Source organism: Onychostoma macrolepis, chromosome 07 (genome assembly GCF_012432095.1).
Source record: "Onychostoma macrolepis isolate SWU-2019 chromosome 07, ASM1243209v1, whole genome shotgun sequence".
Lineage (NCBI taxonomy): Eukaryota > Metazoa > Chordata > Actinopteri > Cypriniformes > Cyprinidae > Onychostoma > Onychostoma macrolepis.
The window spans coordinates 37418950-37442794 of record NC_081161.1 but is presented as its reverse complement, the minus strand read 5'-3'; the positions used below and the strand labels follow the sequence as shown (position 1 = coordinate 37442794).

Here is a 23845-nt window from a genome sequence, read left to right as displayed (position 1 = left end):
CTAGAACTTGCAGAACTAGACTAAAGACTAAACATCTAAGATCTCTAGAAAATATTCTTGGAATGATCTGTCCCATATGGTTTTAGAACATGAAGAGCATTTTTGTCATTTTTGTGATGTTGTTCATACAGTCATAGAAACAGAATCAAATATAGAATCTGCTAAAAACTAAACTACATTAGCATCTGGTGTTGACTGTCGTCTGGAAATGATCCCACGATTATCCCAGAGGTTCAGGCACCAGTAGTAGCTGACTCTCAATGTTGTTTAGAGCAAACAGATCATAGTGGCTACTCAAGAAATGCGAATGCAGCAGGAGCTCGATAACCATGTCTGTGCCAACGATCTGGAACTTAGATCTGGACTCACTGAGTCTGGCATTTGCATAACAGACAGATGTCTGTTTGGGATGAATGCAAACACAATGTGCAGCAGTTATTTACTATGGTGACAACGGTACAGCCATAACTGGAGGATTTCTTTGCATTGTCGTCGGCCACACTATTTGATAAAAGATAAAATGCAAAACCACAAATTTCAATAACATCGACCTGCTTATGCATTGGGGTCATCTCAATCTCCTGGATCCCTGTGAGTGATGTACAGAAAAGCTTAACTACAATTATTTGTGGTGCTTACTTTAATTAATATATTACTACATTTACTTGAATTAAATCTGGTATTTCATTTATTAAAGTGGGATTTTAATAAACAAAACATCCAAATAAATTAGCTTTTACATTTTCAGATACGAATGTGAGGTATATGAGAGGATGTTAGAATATTTCTGTGCAGTTTATCCATAAGTCTCTATGATATTCTGGTCTTTAGATACAACTCGGGTCCCACTTTTAATCCAAGTCTATCTGATTTTTTTGCATGTTTTATTGCTGCCAGACAAAACCAGCAAATTTGACATCCGACAATATCTCATCATGTTTTCACTCTCATACCGTCTCAGATTTATATTATTTTTTTTCTTCTGTTGAACACAAACAGCTTTTTTTTTTTGTTGTTGTTGTTTTTTTAATAATCCATGTCTGAAGTGAATGGAACCCTCAAAGTAGGCTTCAAAAACCACACAACACAACCCCCATAGCAAAATAGTAGGTGTTTGTGAAAAAATAAATAAATAAAATGTAGAACTTTTAAAACCCTAATCCATTGCTTTTGGCCAGGTGTCACAAGTTCACACTTGACATAAACGTCCCACGTAAAACTTTCACAAAAAGTGACATCTATGTTTCAGCATCACTGCTCGCGAGTTTTGTTTACACCACGTTTTACAATGTTCTGACGGACTAAATGTTTTAAAAAGTTTCAAATAATAGCATTTTTCTCACACATACCTATGGTTTCGCTTCAATTTCATCAACTGCAGTCGTGTGGATTACCGTTGCGTTCATTTTTCGTTATTTTTGAGGCTCGCACTTGCATTACATGGATTCAGAGATATAAATTATTCTTCTAAAAAATCTCTGCGTTCAAAGACGAAAGTAAGTCATATACAGTACATCTGCGATGGCAAGAGGGTAAGTGATAAAAGATTTTTCATTTCTGGGTGGAGTATCCCTTTAAGGGTTTGTTTTTAATTCCTAACCACATCTATAAGCAATACTAATAGTGATGCTTGCTTTAGCAAACACTACTAATTAGACTAATAGTGCGAAACAAAAGACTCATAGAGACTAACATTAAAGGTGCTGTATGTAGGATTTTGACTCTACTAAAGCATAAAAATATCATAATATGTTTGCAGATATTTAAGAAACATGCTAAGTTAACATACTTGTTTATCTGAAAAACAATGCTACAGTCAGTTATTCTCCTTTGAAAATGTGCATTCCGGCCCGGAATGTCTGTGTTTGTTATGGTTTGTGAAACCCGCCCACTGCCAGTTTACCCAATTGTATTTCAGCACCCTGGGTTGCCAGTTGGCAGAAAACACAGCGTATTTAATTTCATTCATCGTCATGTGCACTCGTTCCTGTTGGTGTCCTTAATCTGGCAACCTGCGTGTGCGTCAAGTCTGAGGAGGAGGGGCCGGGAGAAAAAAACCGTCTCCAATATTTTGAATTTGAACTGCAATACCTAGTTCAACCGCTAGGTGTCAATTCTACATACAGCACCTTTAACGTTATTAAGATAACGGTTATACAAAGTTGCACATGCAAAACAGCAATCTGTCTTCTGCGGACAAAGGTTAATGATAACTGTCTATTCAGCAGCAGCAGGGACAGGAATTGTTCTGTCCTTTCTGAAACAATGCATATGTTTGTACAACTATGTAATTTACCTTAAAAGCATTGTATCTGTCGTCCATGGCGTGTTTGATCATGAGGTTCTTGAGTGCAGCTACAGCCAGCTGTCTGATCTCAGGGCAGCCCTGGAGTCCATCAGCAACCTCTCGCAGAAGCAGACCCACCAGGAAATGGTTTTTGCAGTAATCCTCAGTCAGGCTGTACTCCAAACTCTGATCTGAAACACATTATTTCAGGGTCAGCGATGTTCTGTGCTAGTAAGATTTTATTTTTACATTTACAGTATTATGAATGTTTATGCAATCTGTGTGGCCTTTTATTAAAAGTAACAAGCAACACTTTTATTTCATGCATCCTAAAGACGCAGTACTTTTAAAGATGCATATATGCAAATGGTGCTTAACATACAGGTGTAACAGGTAAGGCTCCTGTGTTAAGTCACTGACATTTGTGATAGTGAAAGGCATCCAAATGAAAAGACAGTGTCTAGATGGCGGACTTCTTTCAAATGTTTTCTGAAAGCAGATTTCACTGCATTCCACACATCAAACAACAATAGAAACAGAAACTAAGGAGTGACAGAAAAACCTTGTGCTTAAAGTGAAAGCATTTTTACTGAAAATAGATCATGCAATTATAAATAGCCTTCTTTGGCCATAATACAGAAATCCCGATGCCAAGTTTTTTCCCCTAATGGCAAGTTGTTGTTCACGTACAATTGAAAGTTCACCCTCATGTTGCTTTAGACATGCATGCTATTATTCAATCTATGAAACGCAAAAGGAGAATCCTCTCAAAGTGAAAAGTGGGTCAGTGAACAAACCATTTGATTGAGCTGGACTAAATGAATCAGAGTTCAATTCACTGATTCCATGATTCAGCCTCAGCGAAGAGGAGGATTTTAAGCCTTTTCTTCACACATAGATGTTGTATGGCTTCAGAAGAATAACATACACTACCATTCAAAATATACATACATTTTTTGCTAATCAAGGATGTATTAAATTGATCAAATATGAGAGTAAAGACATTAATAATGTTACACAAGATTTCTATTTCATATAAATGCAGTTCTTATGAATTTTCCATTCATCAAAGGATTCATCCTGAAAATATATCATGGTTTCTACAAAAATAATAAGCAGGACATGCGTTTTCAACATTAATAATAGAAATGGGTTTTTTTTCAGCATATTAGAATGATTACTGAAGGATCATGTGACACTGAAGACTGAAGTAATGGCTGCTGAAAATTCAGCTTTGTCATTAAAATGACAATAAAGTAAAGATTTTACATTAGAATAGAAAATAGTTACTTTAAATTGTAAAAATATTTCAAAATATTACTGTGATCAAATAAATGCAACCTTGGTGAGCATGAGAGACTTCTTTTGAATCCTTAAACTTTGAATGGCAGTATTTGTCATATGAACTACGTCTACAGGTGTTTTCTGTCACATTTGGAGCTTAGGTCACTGTGAACCCTTAATGAATGGAAAATGCTACTGAAATACTTTTTTTTTTTTTTTCCACACAAAAAAAAAAGAGTGTAATTTGGTTTTGGAAAAACATGAAGGTGAATAAATGATGAAACGTTTTGAAAAATTATCATTTTTGCCCAAACAATTCATTTTGTATTTCCTGTAATCTGAATTGAAAACAGAAGAGCCACATTTCCTCACATTTTCCTGTACGACAACAGCAAATAAAAGTCAGATTACAACAAATGCACACAAGATGTTTCCGCACTCATTCTGAATGTGTAGTATTACAGAGTTAAAAAGGGCAAGTGAGGACAGGACAAGACAGACAAATACAGTATACGCTTACAGCAACAAACATCTCAGGTAGTGTGAAAACACTGCCCTTTTAATTTCTGTTTTGTAAAATCATCTCAAAAATCCTCAGACAATACACGTTTAGTCATTGAATTTCATCAGAGCAAAGCAAATATGTTATGCTTGGTGACAGAAAAAGCAAAGGCCTCAACCTGAAGCGTCAAATGCAATTAGACAGTGATTGATGAGTGATGCAAGAGCACAGCAAGGCAATTAGTGGGGTTATCAGGACGATTATCTGGCGACTGGAAGTGCGTTTGCGTCGGCATTGGTCGGCATCACCTACCTACCACACCGAAACACTCCGCCGCATACGAAATAAAATCTGAAATAATGAATAAAGGAAGCAATCATGCAGGATTGCCATTATCAGTGATGGGAGTGAAGCTGTGAGGATGTGTGGCTGTGTTTGAAATGAAATAGTGCTCACTAATGCATACTGCTCACAGTATATACTACATACTTTATTTTATTCCTGTTTTAAATGGATTTTTTACATTTTAATTATGCATAATATATATTAGTGTTGTCCATGTTCAGTGATTTAAATTATGATTTGTTTTTAAGAAATTAATACTTTTATTCAGTAAGGATGCATTAAATTGATCAAAAGTGACAGTAAAGACATTTATAATGTTGCAAAAGATTTCTATTTTAAATAACTGCTGTATTTGAATTTTCTGTCAAATTCCTGATAAAATTGCATAATTTCCACAAAAACATTACACAAATCTATTTTCAACACTGATAGGAAATGTTTCTTGAGTAGAAAATCAACATATTAGAATGATTTCTGAAGGTAATGATAACTGTCTTCTAATAATATTTCACAAAATCACTGTTTTTCCTGCACTTTGATCAAACAAGTGGCCATTTAAATAAAAAAAAATAAAAAAATAAAAAAACTCACTGACCTTTGAAAGGTGTGTATAAAATATAAATATATGTTTGCATCTTTGTGTGAATATGTATATTAGTTTCACAAACTACAGGAAAATCATAGTGAATATTATGTTTTTCCTCCATGGTTTTTGACTACATAAAAGCCAAATGCAATGATTTATCTCTGATTGATCAATGACTCATATCTTTAGCAGTTTGGGCCACTAGAAACTAGGCATGGTGAAGCGGCAGAACTCATTAGCTACCTGCAGCATTTCTTCCATTGAAAATGAACCACTAAAAATTAATCTTAGCCATCACATGAATAAATTACATTTTAAAATATATTAACATAGAAACCAGTTCTTTAAAAGTGTTATAATATTTCACAACATTACCATTTTTATAGTATTTTGATCAAATAAATGCAGCCCAGTGAGCATAAAAGTCTTCTTTCAAAACCATACTGATTCCAAATTTTGGAAAGGTAGGGTACATACTGTGCACAGTATACATAATTTATAGTGCACATATGTGTAGTACAGTAGTATGCTTATCCCGGGTCTAAATGAAAAGAATGAGAGGTCTATTATCTGAACTTCATTTGAACTGTGTTTATGATGAGACACTGACTCACTGAACATTTCAGTACAAAGAGACTGTTTTATTATTTTCTAATTAGAAATGGTGAAACTACTAAACTCACAACAGGCATTAAATATGTTATAACTGAACTTGCCAAATCAGTCCTTGGGGAAAACCTTTAAGGAAACGTTTCTGATTGATGCCTAAATTATATGTTAAGCTTGACTGTCATCACGCCCCATTTCGTGACACTTAAATTCTTGCATAGCTGGGTTTTCAGGTTCACGTTACATGGCGTGAGGAATGGTGCTGCTAGCAGATCTTAAAGTGGTGAAGTTGTTAGACTGGGATGGAGGGGAGGATGAGGGCAAGAAAGCCATGGCAAGATAGGAGGGGGGTGGAGACACCTACCCTGGACCCGCTGCAACTTAGTTCGGCCAAATGCCATGGGCAGGTTTAGAGGAATGTAGTGCTCGTGGTTGCAAACCGCCATGAGGAAATCAAACTTCATCTCTGTAAGTGCCTGTAAAAATTGCATTCAAAAGTGATAAGTGAGATGTTGGAGAAACTGATTTGGAGATATAGATACGGGTCATAGCAACAGACAAGATAAAACAGATTTATTGCAAAAGCACATCTGTACAAGTTCTGACAAGCTACATTCGAGTTTTAATTCACGTCCGAGTTCAACAACAGAGACAACAACTCTTGCTATTAAGGAACAGTTACAGTAATTACAAATTAGGAAGTATAATATCAAAACTGTTATTGCCGATAACCAATAAATGGCCAATATCAAGCATCCAAATATAATATTTTGTTTAATTATAATGTATTATTTATTTCAAATTCTACAAGTGAATTTAGGCATTACAACATTGCAAAGAATTACATTTAACAGTTTTTAAAAATGTAATTTATCTAATTTATTAATGAAAATACATAATTTGTGCCCTTTCAAAGCTTGTGTTTTCCAAGGACAGTATAGACAGGCTGTGGCACATAGAATTTGCAAGTCAAAATGAGTCATACATGATCTTATGATATGATATTCCACAATAAAACTCTGTGATATCAACAGCACAGAAGATGAGAACAGAGAAGCTATTTCGCAAAAACCTACAAGCCACACCCATTATCTGGATGTCTGTTATGAAAGACCTCACAGACAAGACAATCTCTGAAGAATCAAAACCTAAAGATATGTATTGTTCGATGAAAGAGAAACTGAAAACACTGAACAGGCCACTTCTCAAAGTTTTTCAGAGATTAAACACGTTAAATATTGTTAAAATGATTTCAAAATTGACATGGTTTTAGTATGAGATTATTATGTGTGAACAAAAGTAAAGTCATTGTATTTTACAGCAGAATTTAATTATCATCTAAAACTCTCTAATGTTACCTTGAAGACCACCGGATTGAAACAAGAAAAAAACTACTGATTTTGATTTACCAATTAATATTAATAACCCACTGAATAAATGTAAGTTGTATTGCTTTGACCATGTAATGCAGTTGAACTCTGTTGCCTACCTTTGGATCTTTCAGGCCAAAGCCGCACATGTAATCATTTATCAAGCTGAAAGCAAATCCTCGGTTCATGAACGTAAGGCAGCGCTGTGCAGGAGGAGAGTTTCAATCAGAACAATGGAATGCCACACAATGAGTTCAAGTTAAAAATAAATAAATAAAAAAACAATAATCAAGAGTGAAGTGCAATTAAACTTTAGACATACTATATATAAACAATCAAATTTGTTTGACAGTGAGGAGAAAAAGGGGCAGGTTGAATTTTGTTTCAAAGTCTTCAATGTTGGCCAGACATTTAGTTGAATCCAGCTTGGCTTAATGAAAGATCTAGTAGTGACTACTGGTAGCCGAAAAACTACAAAAACATTTACATCATAACACGCCCTTCTGGTGACCAAGCCCAAATGTTGAAACACACTTCAAATAATAGCCAGAATTAGATAAAATCACTGATTGTGGGTTATCGCTCCAGGAGGTGTGCAAGTTAATATCAGTATTACCTTATCGTAAAAAAAAAAAATGAATCATCCACCTAATTTTCTCTATTCTACAAAATTTTATCTCTTCAGTTTAATTATTATAGCGAATGGCATTTGAGAGGTTAAAGTTTAAAGTACAACTGCAGAATATCAAATGAGCTTGTGCAACTTGTGTGCATTTTTAAAGAACATGTAGACAATGCAATTCGAACAATTAAACTGAAAAATAAGATTGAAATTACAAAAATAAGATTAAAGTAAAATATGAAACAAATTCTGTCGCTTTGTCATGTTTGCTGTACTTTATGCAACTAATAAACCTATTCAGATAGCCTTTCAAAAGTTTGAGGTCAGCGAGATTTTTTCAAATGTCAACTTATTTGATTAAAACTGCAGAAAAAAACAGTGACATTGTGAAATATTATTAGAAAACAGTTACTTTGAATTGTGTTTATTCCTGTGCTGATAAAGTTGAATTTTCAGCATCATTACTCCAGCCTTTAGTGTCATTCTAATATGCTTATTTGCTGCTCTAGAAACATTTTTTATTATTATCCATGTTAAAAACACTTCTGCTGCTTACTATTTTTGTGTAAACTGTGATATATTTTTCACAGGATTCTTTGATGAACAGAAAGTACAAAATGAACTACAATTATTTAAAAAATACAAATCTTTTGTAACATTATAAATGTATTTACTCTCACTTTTAATCAATTTAATACAATCTTGCTAAATAAAAACATTAATTTCTTATTCGTTTTTTTTTTATTATTTTAAAATACTTTAGGCCTAGACGCACAGATCACATGATCCTACAGAAATCATTCTAATATGCTGATTTCCTGCTCAAGACACATTTCTTATTGTTATCAATGTTGAAAACAGTTGTGCTGTAAAGAGTTGGACCTGATCTTATTAAAATACCACAGCTCTAGGCCTGACCTTGATGAAGCAGGCCAGGCTAAAGTTGATGCAGCGGGCCTCCTCTGGGATCTCCACGTAGCGTATAGTGATGTGAGGCATGATTGACAACAGCAGGGACTGCAGCGCTTGGTGGAACGATTCTGGAAACCTCTGCGCTCGAGGCATCTGCAGGAAATGCACAGTAGGTGGTTTTGCATTATTAACTGCTATGAATAGTACATTGTTTCATTGGTTATAGGAAATGGTCATTTGTAAGTAAAGTAGGATTTTATCTGACTGCATTTCAGCTGTCAATACCCCAGATATTCTAACCACACGGAAGTCCAATTTTAACAACTGAGAAAACAGTTTTTTGTGTGTGTGTGTGTTATGCAATGAATGAATTATGTGTCGTGCTGAAAGCATGTTTGAACAACAGACTTCACACACCAGCTTTTAAATGACATATATGAGTCACGTTTTCAGTTATGCAAAGAGGATTCAGTGGTATGTCAAATAGGTCTGAGCATGTTTGGAACAGACTGAGAGAAATTTGAAACTGTTAAACACACATTGTACAAGCAAAAGGCAACTCTGTGTCAATAGTACAGTACAGTGCAGCTTTGTTTACGAGTTTAAAGGGTGTGTTTCTTCCCAGATACCTTCATCATGCACACTTTTGAAGAATGAGGAAGTTAACCGCATTCTATGTACAAAAGCCAAAAGTGGAAAGCAACATCCTGCTCGACAGCCCAGGATTATTTACATACAGCTATTTTTTATGTTTTACTGAAGATGATAACTAAGAAAAGGAAGCGGAAAGGAAAGCCCCATACATTCCTCTTAGATAACAAATGGCTGTTAATTGATTTTGAAGTTTCTTTAATATTACTTTAAAGTGTAAATCATGGGAACGGATTATACTAACTTTCATTCTGTTGCCGTCCTGGAGGTATTGTGCCATTGATTTGGCCATGGTCTCAAAGAAGAACCATGAGTACTGTAATACAAGATAGAAAGAAACAGGATTTAATAACCATAACAACACAGATGAACGTCATAAATGTGTGCCAATATACAGATACTAAAGTCATATTACACATACACATTACTATTCAAAAGACTGAGGTCACTAAAAACAGTAATATTGTGAAATGTTATTACAATTTAAAATGTCGAAAATATTTAAATGAACCTTTTTATAAAAAATATTCTATTTTAAAATATAATTTATTCCTGTGATGCCAAAGCTGAATTTTTATCAGCCAGTCTTCAGTGTCACATGATCCTTATTTCTAATATGCTTATTTTGTGCTCAAGAAAAAAATCATTATCATCAATCATACATTTGTTTTTAGAATTCTTTTATGAATAGAAAATTCAAAAGAACAGCATTTATTTGAAATAGAATTATTTTGTAACATTATAAATGTCTTTACTGTCACTAGTGATTCATTTAATGCATCTTTGCTTGCTAAATAAAAGCATCAATGTCTTTCAAAAATAAAAATAAACTTACTGACCCCAACATTTTGAACAGTAACATGAAATCTAATTAATATAATGTTTAAAATTTGTAATACTATAATAATATTAATGTATACCATATCATATCACGGGAATGTTAATGTGTGCCACTATATATCAATTTTAAATATACACCTAAATGTACACTACACCACAACATAATCACAAAAGTAAAACAAAGTGAAAGGGAACTAACTGCCTTTCTGAAACAATGGACTTATTCTACCACACTACGATAAGATCTCTGACACCAGCCAAAGTCAAACCACTATTCTGTTATCTAATTATGTAAAAGCAAGTTCCCTCAAAGTTCCCTAGCTCTAAGAAAGCTTCGAATTCCAAGAAAATGTGTCCTTGGATATGGTTATGTTAAGACTTTAAGGAGATGCAAAGTCTATATGAAATGAGGTGGTTACATTGAATTGAATACACTGAGGAAGTTCCAGTGGCATTGGTTAAAAGAAAGTGCTTCATATTATTTGGGTGTGAATGGTCATGCAGCGAGATTTTTTTCCTCATAACCAGTGATGGGAATAACGGCGTTATAAATAAACGGCGTTATTTTTTTCAGTAACGAGTAATCAAACGAATTACTGTTTCCCCCGTTACAACGCCGTTACCGTTACTGACAAAAAAATGCGGCGTTACTATAATTTATTATTATAATATTACTATAATTTTATTTTTCAGTTCATCTGAATGGATGCGCAGTGTACCTGTATTTGACGTACCGTAAACTCTAGTGTGAAGGCGCATATCTCGCCGTCGCTTTCTCTCACATACACGCACGCAAAGAAAGAGACAGAGCGAGAGACATGCAGAATTGACGCGCTACATGTAAACGATATTCTTTGTTGTATTTTCCTGTCAAAATAACGGAGTTCCTTTGTAATTCTTCAGCTTTTAAGAACTGCCGGGTTCTCTTGTAGTGGGCGGAACTAATGCGCAAACGAAAATCTCATTGGCTGGCGCTCACCTATTATCGTCCCTGTTTTGATTTCAGCAAATCAATTTGAGCGAACGCAGACAACGTGATTAATATTCATGAACCCAGCAGCTTATTAATCCTTAGTGCGTTTTATATTGTTATTAGTAGTAGAATTCGTAGAAGTTTTGTTTTCTTATCATTAGCCTATTATTTTTAGTTCCCCCTTTTATAGGAACACTAAATGACAAACAATATCTTAAGCACCACCACCAGTCCTAAGTTCAGTCAACATGACAAAAATGCTTTCATACATGGTTATTCTAATTACTAAAGTTCTATCATACAATGCTAAATTATTATAATATCATATTATAATGCTTGACTGACTGATGCTAAGTGTCAGATACTTTAAAAAAAACTGTGCCATTTTACAAACATAAGATATATATAGGCCTATACAAACACACACACACACACACACACACACACACACACACACTGTATATGATATAAAATAGTATGTCAGATAATTAATATTAGTCTGGTGAGTAAACTAGCCAATGGTACAAAATTTACTAGCCAATGGCAATTCAATTGCCAAGGTGCCCATAGAGGGTTGATAATATTTACAATAATATATTGAATTTGATAGGTGTCTCTCACATTGTCCCACAGTAACACAGTAACATTAAAATAGTGTAGATTAGTGTACAATGTATTATAATAATAATTTATTCTATTTAGTGTCCATTTCCTTCATTTAACATATTTAATATTGGGGGCATCTAAGTTATTTGATATATTTGAATTTTTTTTTTTTTTTAAAGTAACGCAATAGTTACTTTCCCTGGTAATTAGTTACTTTTATAATGATGTAACTGAGTTACTTACTCAGTTACTATTTGTGAGAAGTAACTAATAACTATAACTAATTACTTTTTTAAAGTAAGGTGCCCAACACTGCTCATAACTGACTTGAACAATAAACCTCAATTCTGAAGTAAATCAAAAAGCTCGAAAATAAACACAACAGCACCATCTGCTGTACAAAAAGATTAGATCATTTTCACCATAACCGAAAAGTTTTGTCACCTTGAGGAGTTTGTTGCAGGTGTTGAAGTCTGCAGTTTGTTTGAGGATGACGGTCACTGCTGTAGCCAAAACTTCATGTGTCGTCACAGAGTTTCCTGAAGTTGCGTTGTTGATCCGAAACACGTACTGCAATATTAAATATTGGTTTTATTTACAGTTGTTAAAAAGAAAAGCCAGCAAAGCTCTTCTTGCTAACCAAAGTTCTTTGGATATCACTGTCACATTAAAAATACAGAAAAGGTGCAAATTTAAATTTCAGATCCTAAACCAATATTGTGTGACCAAATGAATAACAATAACTGGTAACATTTTAGAAGTATACACTAAAAAAGTATTTACAAATCATTAACAAATTATTTGTTCATAGTTTATTTGTAGTTATACATTTTTAATATATCAGTAGGCTATAAATAAATAGTGAGTTCTTCATTCATTGTCACTGTAATTAACACAAATCTTATTATTGTTTAATTAGCTCATATAAAGGAATTGTTCATTGGCTATTAGACTAATAATTTATTATGCTATAACAGTTTGCAAATAATTTGTTAGTACTTCATTAGTTTGTACTTACCAAATAACTTTTATTATTATTTCTTATATTATTATTCTTTTAAACTAAAATTGGTTTTGCACCTGGCTTTTAATATGACCGAATGTGATCCAGTCAACAAATACATGGCAATGCCAGGTTAACAGAGAGCTTTAATGTTGTACCTTCAGAAACATGCGTAGGTAATGTTCCAGACCCTCCTCATGACACTGAGACACTATGTGAATGATTACCCTGAGACAATCAGAGGCACATCAGTAACGCAACAATCCTACATGCTTTAAAAATCACATAAAAAAAGATCATATAATATTCGTAGGGCAGTCTGCACACAAGACAGTAATACAGAGGTTCTGTCTTTCTGAGAAGACAAATAAAGTGGTAAATCACCGTGTGGAGTTGACGGCAATATCTTGACTCTCTTTGCTTGCCATAGTGAGGACTTCAAAGAGCTGAACGAGCACCGTAGGCAGGAACTTAATGATGACCTGAGTCTCTACTGCATGTAGGCACTTGGAAATGACAGGAATATGAAAGAGGTAATGTGACACTGTAGTCTGGAGTAACGGCTGCTGAAAATTCAGATTTGCCAGAGGAATAAAGAACATTTATTCAAATAGAAAATGTAAGAATAATTCACAATATTACTGTTTTTACTGTATTTTCCATCAAACATATCCAACCTGGGTGAGAATAAGATGCTTCTTTCAAAAATATTAAAATTCGTTTTAACAATAAAGTACATTCTTTCCAATATGTGCTCCAAAGAAAAGCTTTGAAAAGATTCAACATTATTAAAATGTTAAATGGCACATCACACTATGTATTTTTGAAAACATAAAATGGTTTAATATTGTTTAACTTAAATAAAATGAGGATATCCACATTTTCCTTTGTTCACATGTAATTCTCACCTTTAGGTACTTGACGAGTTCAGCAGGATTGCCCTGTGACGTCGACTTCATCAGCTGGCAATACTGGAAGAAATTGTGGAGGTGCAAATCCTGGATGGACGAGGGTTACTAGATTTAATGCTTTTGTTTTACAAAACATGTCATTACTCTCTGATCAGTACAATGGACAATCCTTACATCAGATCAACATACCTGAGTGTAAATTGTTGATGCTACATACGCTCGCACTTTAAATAATGGTTTGGCATTCTCCACCCATTTGATATCTGGAGAAGACTGCAAAAAAACGCAAAAAATGACTGAATGAATCAATCAAATCAATCAATCAATCCAACCAACAAACCATGAATTTTCAACGCAAGTAAGATTTCACCTTCTTTGAGTCTTGGCTTTTGTCATACATGTAACCAGCTGGTAGATTAGCAGACACAGGAAGTTGTAGCTCTGAGGACTGTATTCTGCCATCCTTCAATAAAGGAGCCCAGGAGTAACCCACTGTAAAAAAAGAGAGAGAGTTAAACTATATTCCTTAAACACACACACACACACACACACATACTATCGTTCGATCGTATGCAGTCAGTAAGATTTTTGCAAGAAGTTTCTTATGCTCACAGGCATTTATTAAGAATATTGTGAAATATTATTAAAACTTAAAAGTGTAGTGTGTATACAATACACAAGCACACACACTCACCCAGTGTTTCCACTCCATCCCGTTTCTTGGTGGTGGTTTTGTTGCCAAGCTCACAGCTTATGTGGTAGAAAGTAAAGAGAACATGATGCTTCTCATGGACATGAACAGGAAGCTCGATTTTAATCTGTGACAGAAATTAAAATATTTGAACATTAGTGAAATACCAGTTTATCGTATAGAAAGCTTTGTGGTTTTTATAAGCCTAATTACGACTCATAAAAAACAGTACATGAGAATGTAAACGTGTCATTGTGATTAGTTTCAACCAAACGGACTGAGTAGATGACAGATCTTTTCATTTTTGCTGAACTACTCCTTTAAGGGTCACCAGCTGATCATTAGACTCGGTCCAGCAAATTATGCAGGCTATATCTGCACTGTCTATGTTGATGTCTTGTGACTCATTCGTCTATTGAACAAACAATCTATCTTTAATATGTTGGCCCTGAGGGTCCTAACAGGATGTGTCTCTGAAATGATTCAGCTATTCATATCCTTGACTCGTGAAAGCTTGTGCTTTGTGCTGTTTATGCCTCAGTCTGATCAAATGTTAATAATGTAAATGTAATAGTTTTAGATCTCAATAATAATCTTGGGCTGTGTTCATATTTTGTGAACTGTGAACAAATTAGATATTTTTTTTAAGAATAATGATGGTTTAACAAAAATATTAATGTGTTTTACTAATTAATATTATGATGTGTTGTCACCGCTTGATAGATTTATACAGATTATTAAAGGTAAGATATTGTATTGCTATGCAGTTGTTCAAAAGAATAACACTTCATGATAATATACGGATCTCACCTCATCGTAAAACTCTGGACACTGATTGTGATGCAAAACTGCAGCAAAAGCACTGGTGGTGAAAAGTGGATCCCCTGACTTGCCATAGATGCACTAAAAGCAAACAGTGGTTAATCAATTACACATTATACGTCACTAATTATGAAATATTAAAGAACTGGTGGAATAAAACTGGTACCACACACAGGATAATTATATAGTCACCTTCAACGGGGCGGCTCCTTCATCATCAGAATCCTTGAACTGAACACAAACTGCAATGTTTCGAGCCTGGAAGAAAAACAACAGACACTGTATCATACTGCATTACATACATTAGGAAATGTTCTCTCTCTCTCTCTCTCTCTCTCTATAGAGATAGATAGATAGATAGATAGATAGATAGATAGATAGATAGATAGATAGATAGATAGATAGAGATGTATTGCTAGACAGATAGTAATTATTTGAAACCTTTGGCCAGCAGCATGTACATAAGAATGAGAAATAATGTAATAAGATACCAATTATGTAGTGATAAATAAACAAAACAAATTGCTATTTTGCAAATGAATGAAACTGAATGAATTGGTATCATTGAGAAACAGATCTGTAAACATGTTTGGTAGCATCTCTAATCAAGAAGAAAAGAAGTTGGAGAGTAACAGGGCAAACAGCCAGTAGTATGAGCTTTCCAGCTGTGGAGGAGGATGCAATTAACCCTGAAGTCTGTTTAATTACAGATAGGATCTTTGGTGAATTGATTATGAACAGAATCCCTGGGGCTTTTCATAGAGCTTCATGTTTGAAAACACGTAGGCAGACATTGTTACAGCTCGAAGGAGCTTGTTGTTGCACCACCACCCACAGCTTCCCAGTTCCACTAATTACAGAATGTGCTTTGGGAAGTGTGAGGAATCTCACCTTGGCAAATGTCTTCTGATTGTCGTATTTGAGCTGCTGAGGATAGACGTACAGATGGTTCTTGTAGATGGTGAATGGGTGGTTGTATCTGGCCTCTTGTAGGACAAACTCCTCCACTTCCATGGACACCCTCTCACACTGCTCTTCAAACGGCTTCAAAGGAATATAAGATGATGTGACAGAGTCTGAGAAAATAAAGGTTATATATTAAATACCATAAGCTATATGTTAACTCTCATTTAATTAGTTAATATTTTGCAAAAGCATGTTTAGTTTATACTGCATGATTTTCCCCATTACAAAAAATGGAATATTTCACATTCCATAAAACTGACACCCAGGAAGTGACATCATTTGATGCAACCAAACAATGATCAAAAAATTTTCATTTATAAAAGGACTTTGTTTCTACGAGTTTCAACTTGCATCATATGCTAAAAATGTGCCTTTAAATAAATTGTTACTGAGAATTCAAAAATTCTACACCTTCTAGATTTAGAAAGGTGTTATCAAATATTAAAAGCTAAAGGAATTAAAATAACAGACAAACAAACTTACTTAACAAGTCTGGAGGCACACACTCAACAGTGATGTTAATTTGTCCAGGGATTATCTGCAGCTTGCTCTTCTCTGGTCTACGAACAAAAATGTCTCTTTAAAACATTCATCATGCATAATGCAATAAAGTGATTAACAAGGAAGTACATTCATGGTGGATGATGGAGATTTTGCCAAGTGGAACACGACATTCACATCAACAATTTACTGATAGGCAAACAAATAGGTTTAATCTTAAAGGTTTTTACACCATTCTTATCACTTCTCTCTGATTTAAGACTAGTGTGTAGGTTAGGGATCAATTTAGGACTATGACTGTTTGTAGGATTGTTGCTACAGGCAGGCTGTAGCAGGAAAACTTCTTATTGGGCAAAATCACATTGACCATTTAGGGACACTAGGCATCAAAAGACTAGTAAACATTATCACTCACTTCTTGAGATCTGTCAGCAGTTTGATGAGGTCTTCAGTGGATATCTTGCTACTGTCTTGGCGGTAGAGCGGAGAGAACTTCCCCTCAGTGTCTAAACTTCCTTGGGAATCTTTGAACACCTGTCTGAAAACACACATCACATATATCCTTGGCGCCAGAAATGAACTTTAAACCACTTACACATTACCTAAACATTTACTAAAGCAATTTCCGAAGAGTACTGACTATGACATTCCAGTTTGAAGGGCACGTAATTCTACTTGACATAGAACATAGATCATTTAAAGGGGACCTATTATGCCCCTTTTTACAAGATGTAAAATAAGTCTCTGATGTCCCCAGAGTGTGTATGTGAAGTTTTAGCTCAAAATACCCCACAGATAATTTTTTTATAGCTTGTTAAAATTGCCACTTTTAGGGTATGAGCCAGAATGCGCTGTTTTGAGTATGTTGCTTTAAATGCAAATGAGCTGTTGCTCCCGGAGAAGAGGGCGGAGCTTCAAGAGCTCAAGCTCGAGCATTAGCAGTGCTAGCCTTTGCAAATAAACATTCCACTATTAGTACAAGCCTGTTATCTTTACAGAAAACATATTCTGTTTCAAAGTCAGAGTCACCTGATTATACTGTGCATAATAAATTTGTGTTTATGAATTACACAGATGGGAGCACGGCACGAAAAAAACAAAAAACAACATAGCTGGTCTCATGCTATCACAAATTTTATGCGTCCCACTTCTGATCATGAGCTTGACAACTTCAAGTGATCGACTCACATTGCTTTCATATGCAACTTTTAACTACCACATTCCGATATAAGATCATTCTGGTAGCAGGCAACATCAGTGAAAACAGGCAGAGACAACGATAGCTTTAGCAATTAGCCTTAAAGAGTGCCAAGAAGCTCTTTCAGAAAGGCAATTTGGAAAACAAAGGCGTGATACTTACTTTGTCTGGAGCTGACGTTCGTGCATGAAGCGTTGGTATTGATTCCTAAACATATGTGACCCTGGACCACAAAACCAGTCTTAAGTGTCAATTTTTCGAAATTGAGATTTATACATCATCTGAAAGCTTTCCATTGATGTATGGTTTGTTATGATAGGACAATATTTGGTCGAGATACAACTATTTGAAAATCTGGAATCTGAGGGTGCCAAAAAATCTAAATATTGTTATATTAATATAAATTCTTAGCAATGCATATTACTAATCAAAAACGACGTTTTGATATATTTACAGTAGTAAATTTACAAAATATCTTCATGGAATATGATCTTTACTTAATATTCTAATGATTTTTGGCATAAAAGAAAAATAAATAATTTTGACCCATACAGTGCATTTTTGGCTATTGCTACAAATATACCCCAGCGACTTAAGACTGGTTTTGTGGTCCAGGGTCACATATAGGGGACTTTACCGATTTTTTTCCAGGATAAAGCCATTTCCTTCGAAAATGAAATTTAACTACAGTGTCCTTGGCTCAGATAGGGGGAGTTTATGACGACTCCTATGTTCATTGGTGCATCCCAAAATACAACACTTGTAATGCCTCTTTGGTGCTGACATTGTATCTCCAGCAGCTCATTTACAGCAAGAGAACAGTAATGGCGGACTGCAGCTTCTCACTCAGGGCTGTGATTATGCTAATAGAGCAGAGAGCGTCACAAACGAGCGGGACTTTTTACAGAGGGAGAATCTGAAACAGCTCGTTTGGAGACTGTTCATGATTTATATAAATTATAAAAAAAATGAGTGGGTGGATTTTTAACATTATAGGCTGATTGTTTTCAGATACTGCAGCCACACAACTGTGTTCAAACACCTTATAAAAGTGATTTTTGCATAACAGGTCCCCTTTAAGCCTTAATAGTCCATTAAGTGAATAAGGATTGAGTTACTGTGTCTTACTTGGCAGCCCAAGCGAAGGGCATCCGGTACTGGCCCAGCCGCTGGCACGTCTGCTTGGCAGTCTTCAGGACTTTCTGTACCGTCTGAGAAACAGACACATAAAAAGTCATGGAAATATTCTACAGAACATTCTGGAAGTGTTTAAATTTGAATTAACAAAAGACAACAGGCCCAAAACATTACTTAAAAGACAACAATTGTATAAATACAACACATTTTTATGCAATACTTTAATTTTCCACATCAGACTGACATTTGCAATGTTAAAATGCATCCTAGACACTGCAGACAGCTTGTTGATGTTATGCGACACTCTATTCTAGCAGAAAGACATCATGACTAAGAACAGTTTTTACGATTCTCTTGAAGCATGTGTTTGTTATTGAGCAACAGACCTTGCTGATGTCGGAGGTCTTAATGTAGGGCTCAGCGCAATGGGTGATGCCATTCTGTAAAACTTTTTCCACCCGGGCCAGCAGGAAGATGTCTGAGTGGGGGTTGGTAACGGAGAAAATACCCTGAATGACGCAATGGACACACTGTGGTTATACAAAAGGTTAGAAGTGAAAAGGAAAAATAAATAGACTTACAGAACATTAAAGATTATCATGGTTAAGTGTTTTGTTGATTATGGAAGTTCAGCGTAATTAACTCGAGTCATTTAAAAGAAAAAAAAAATACAGTGAATACAGTGGTTGGTTTAAATAGCTATTTCATTCATTTGTTGCTGGTTTTAACAAAAACAACAACAACAGCATGGAAAATAATAACCATAATAATAATAATAATAATATTTATTATTATTATTATTGTAATCATCATCTTCATCATCATTATTATTATTATTACGGTCATTCTATTCCAGTTTTTCACATAAATAAATAAATAAATTAGTGCTGTCAAACTAATGTTCGCATCCAAAATAATAGTTTTTGTTTACATAATATATGTGTGTGTACTGTGTGTATTTATTATGTATATGTGACCCTGGACCACAAAACCAGTCTTCAGTCGCTGGGGTTTATTTGTAGCAATAGCCAAAAATACATTGTATGGGTCAAAATTATTGATTTTTCTTTTATGCCAAAAATCATTAGGACATTAAGTAAAGATCATATTCCATGAAGACATTTTGTAAATTTCCTAATGTAAATATATCAAAACATAATTTTTGATTAGTAATATGCATTGCTAAGAACTTCATTTGGACGACTTTAAAGGCAATTTTCTCAATATTTAGATTTTTTTTTTTTGCACTCTCAGATTACAGATTTTCAAATAACTGTATCTTGACCAAATATTGTCCTATCATAACAAACCATACATCAATGGAAAGCTTATTTATTCAGCTTTCATATTATGTATAAATGTCAATTTCGAAAAATTTACACTTTGTTGTCCATGGTCACATATATAAATAGACACACATATTTAAGAAAAATATGTTATGTTTATATGAATATAAAATTTTTACATAAATGCATGTAAATATTTTCTAAATATATATTGTATGTGTGTGTATTTATATATACACAATAAACAGAGTACAGAGTACACACATATATTATGTAAACAAAAATTTTTATTTTGGATGTGATTAATCGCGATTATTCACAGATGCTTTTATTATTATTATTATTGTTATAATTATTATTATTATTTCTGGTCATTATTCTCACAATTTTACATAAATATGACTGTGAAAGCTACACAGAAAGTGTACTGACTGTAAACTAAACAAAACATTGTTCAAGCCATTGTACTAGTTGTAGTGCCTCTTTGTCTCTCTAACACATCCAGCCATCTCTACTTCATGTCAGCTGCCCTGCTTCACGTCAGTTCCAGTAAAGCCACGTCATGTTTCCCAGGCTGCCAGCAGAGGCTTGAGACCGTCATGGCACTGGCTTTGATTTAGTGCATAGAGTTAGTGCTATGAAACAGAACTGTGTTAAACCTAAAGCCGTTTCTGCCCTGGCCACATGCCTTGTACAGAACAGCAAGTTCAAACACACAGATAAGTAAGCCTTGAGAGGATTAGTTAAATACAACAATCCATGATTTAAAATTGGAAAACTTCAATACCAGAGATAAAAAGATGCATTTATTTAGCAGAGCTCTCCGTATCATCCTGCATTAAAAGGCATCAGGCCTGCAAAAGGTGACAAATAAATAATAAAGCAAAAACGTGTCTTTAGTTGCATTAAACTTGGCATGAAAGCTCACTTGCACATGATTGTACATCATGTTATTGCAAAATGGACACAGGCTTTCAACAGAAAGCAGAAATACAATGACAAGGGAAAATGATGCAAGTCAGCCAAACAATAACTATATATTCACATTGACTTCCCCATCAGAAGCATCCCTCTTATTCAGCAGTGCTGGACAATGCTTACTGGGGAGGGTTGCCAGTCATTTGCAGAAATATTCAGCAATGTGCAGATTTTAAATTGTGACCAGGATAAATCTGTCACAAACTAAAGAACAGAAAGCTCTCTCTTGATTTTTAGTGGTGCTTGCTAAGGATTTTTCACCTGGTGGACCATAAAACAGGCAAAAAAAAAAAAAAAAAAATCACATATACTTCCTTTAAGGAAAGGAGCCGTATCTAGCGACCAATAATCGCAGTGCTATTTGAGATATTATTACAGCTTTAATTAATATTTAATTTCTTCAATTACATTTTATTTTTTTATTTTAGTTTTAGTTCAAGTATTAGTCATTTTGATCTGTTTTTTTTTTTTTAAGTCTATAGTTTTATTCATTTTTATTTCAGTTTTAGTTTGTTATTTTAATACATTAAGTTTAACTAAATGAAAATCCTGAAATAAAACGTATAAATGAAAGTTAATTGTATTTCAAATAACAAAAGCATAGTTTTTGGTTTTAGTTAACTATAATAACCCTGCTCGGAAATGGATTTTTCTGATTATTATATTATATTAAAAAAGCCTTTCTATAAGATAATTTCATCACTATTGTGACAATTGGAAGTACAGCATTTTCTTTCAGAAAAGGCTTTTATTAATTGATTTCACAGAACTGAACCTTTTACCTGAGTGGAGAAGCGTATAAGAGACTCCGCGACCCTCTGGAGAACCGGTAGACCGTGTCCGTTTACCCTGACTGTTTCATATCCCTCTCCTCCTTCTGGGTCTGTTGGCATCCCAGGAGAACCTTCTTGAAGCATTTCCCTCACGCAGGGTGGATTGAGGTCAACATGAAAGTCTGCAGAGATCTTACATCCTTTGGACAGATCAAACAATGCTAGGCTGATGAAGAACGGCTCTACCTGAGGAGAAAACAAAAAGTGTGGAATGAACGAGGCTGATGAGTTATTACACCGTATTTGACATCTTTACTGCGGTAATTTTGATTCAAGCAAGCAATCTGCCTGAGCATGCTTTGAGGATCATGTAGTTTATTATTGATAAAGATTATATAATTTAATGACAGCAAATTAGATTCAAGCAAAAGATGTATTTATGTAACCACACCTCTGTATATAATTTTCCTCCATTCGCATTAGTCATGTCTCTTTAGATCATTTAACAAAGTGTGGGAAAGTCAATGCGTTCTGAGGGAGCAGCAGCTTTCCAAACCCTGCTGATGAGCGCCAGCATTCCTTCCCTGGAGCCACTGAAAGTGCTTCACTGAGCGGAACCATATTCATCACTGTGCTCTGGATGAGTCCTCTGTCCTCATGCCAACAATCTCTAATTCATCTCTCATTAAAAGAGCTCCATGATATTCAACTATAATGAACTATAACTGCTGTTCTCTGACAGTCTAAGCTAGAAAATAGCTCAAATAATTGACATTTATTATTTAAACTGGGGCCTAAAAAAGGGAATTCAGGGTTTTCATGTGATTAGTGCTTGTAGCTTAAAAAAACACTTAAAAATACATTCATATTTTACTTTTATATTTAGCAGACACTTTTATTGACTTACAAATGAGGACAATATTAGCAATCAAACCAACAAAAGAGCAATAATATGTTAGTGTTGTGACGATTCCCAGTTAGCCTAATGCAGTACACGTAGCAAAGTTTTTATTTATTTATTTTTTATAATAAATAAAAAGAAAATAAGTAGATAGAATAAAAAAGAATAGAGAACGCTATAGTGTCAATTTATTTTCTTTTTTTTAATCACATATCCACTGTACAGGGCATTTGGACTAGGAAAAGGCAGTACTATACTAGTTAAATTATATTTTTAATTTACAAATAAATTTTTAGGCTTTGAACTACAGTGTGTTTGTCTTTAACACTGATATTTTCAAATGTTAAAAAAAATTATATTTCAAATTTAGATTTTAAAAAGGTTATAATTAATGTTCTTTTTTTTGTATGTACACCAGTATACATATAAATATAATATGCATTTAAATTAGCAGTTCAGCACTTTTTATTATTATTATTATTATTATTATTTAATTGACTATAGCAAAATGTATTTTCAACTTTGCATATTTAACAAATAAGACACACAAAGAAAATAATAATAATAATTATTGTTGTTATTCTTTATTCATCTTTTAATATAAAGAGTTTTACTCTAAGATGTTGAAAAGAAATACTTTAAAAAAAATTTTTTTTTTAAAATCAGATACATGCAATTGATCACTTAAAATAATATGCCTACTATTCTTCTTTCTATAATTGTGATGTCAGGCATATTTGAAAACCAGGAGAAAATTGTCTTGGCCAAAGCCACAAACTCAAGCACAGGATATCCTTCTTAAGATATACCAGGACTCTCTATATATGAAGAAATTCACAAAAACAACTTACATCTACAGAGGACAAATATGAATGGAGTAGTCCCACCAGGGTAACAGAGCCCAATGGTATAATTATGATTGTGCTTAGAAAATGATAGGGATATTCTGCATTGGCTAATATCGATCATGATTTTTCATAGACTAAACATACTCATGTGTCTAAGATCAACATTACAGTAGCGTTGGCAGCATTCGTAGCATCACAAAACAGGATCAACAAAAATGTGACACTGGCAAAGAAAATGAAACT

The 23845-nt window shown here is 34.2% G+C and overlaps 1 protein-coding gene across 2 annotated transcripts in view; it reads right to left on the bottom strand.

Annotated features, from left to right (window-relative positions):
* dock11 (dedicator of cytokinesis 11) overlaps positions 1–23845 on the bottom strand; it is a 72202-nt gene that overhangs the window by 34629 nt on the left and 13728 nt on the right. The window contains exons 12-32 of one of the 2 annotated variants that reach the window (XM_058780940.1): positions 21863–22099; positions 19203–19325; positions 18808–18890; positions 16897–17019; positions 16464–16540; positions 15906–16090; positions 15207–15272; positions 15003–15095; positions 14196–14319; positions 13872–13993; positions 13691–13774; positions 13499–13588; positions 12975–13096; positions 12749–12818; positions 12032–12157; positions 9413–9484; positions 8524–8670; positions 7103–7186; positions 5978–6089; positions 4386–4424; positions 2297–2478 (exon numbers count right to left, since the gene is read on the bottom strand). In XM_058780940.1, the coding sequence (XP_058636923.1) occupies positions 2297–2478; positions 4386–4424; positions 5978–6089; positions 7103–7186; positions 8524–8670; positions 9413–9484; positions 12032–12157; positions 12749–12818; positions 12975–13096; positions 13499–13588; positions 13691–13774; positions 13872–13993; positions 14196–14319; positions 15003–15095; positions 15207–15272; positions 15906–16090; positions 16464–16540; positions 16897–17019; positions 18808–18890; positions 19203–19325; positions 21863–22099 (2361 nt within the window). The remainder of the gene's footprint in view (positions 1–2296; positions 2479–4385; positions 4425–5977; positions 6090–7102; positions 7187–8523; positions 8671–9412; positions 9485–12031; positions 12158–12748; positions 12819–12974; positions 13097–13498; positions 13589–13690; positions 13775–13871; positions 13994–14195; positions 14320–15002; positions 15096–15206; positions 15273–15905; positions 16091–16463; positions 16541–16896; positions 17020–18807; positions 18891–19202; positions 19326–21862; positions 22100–23845) is intronic. The other variant, XM_058780941.1, reaches the window with a different exon arrangement.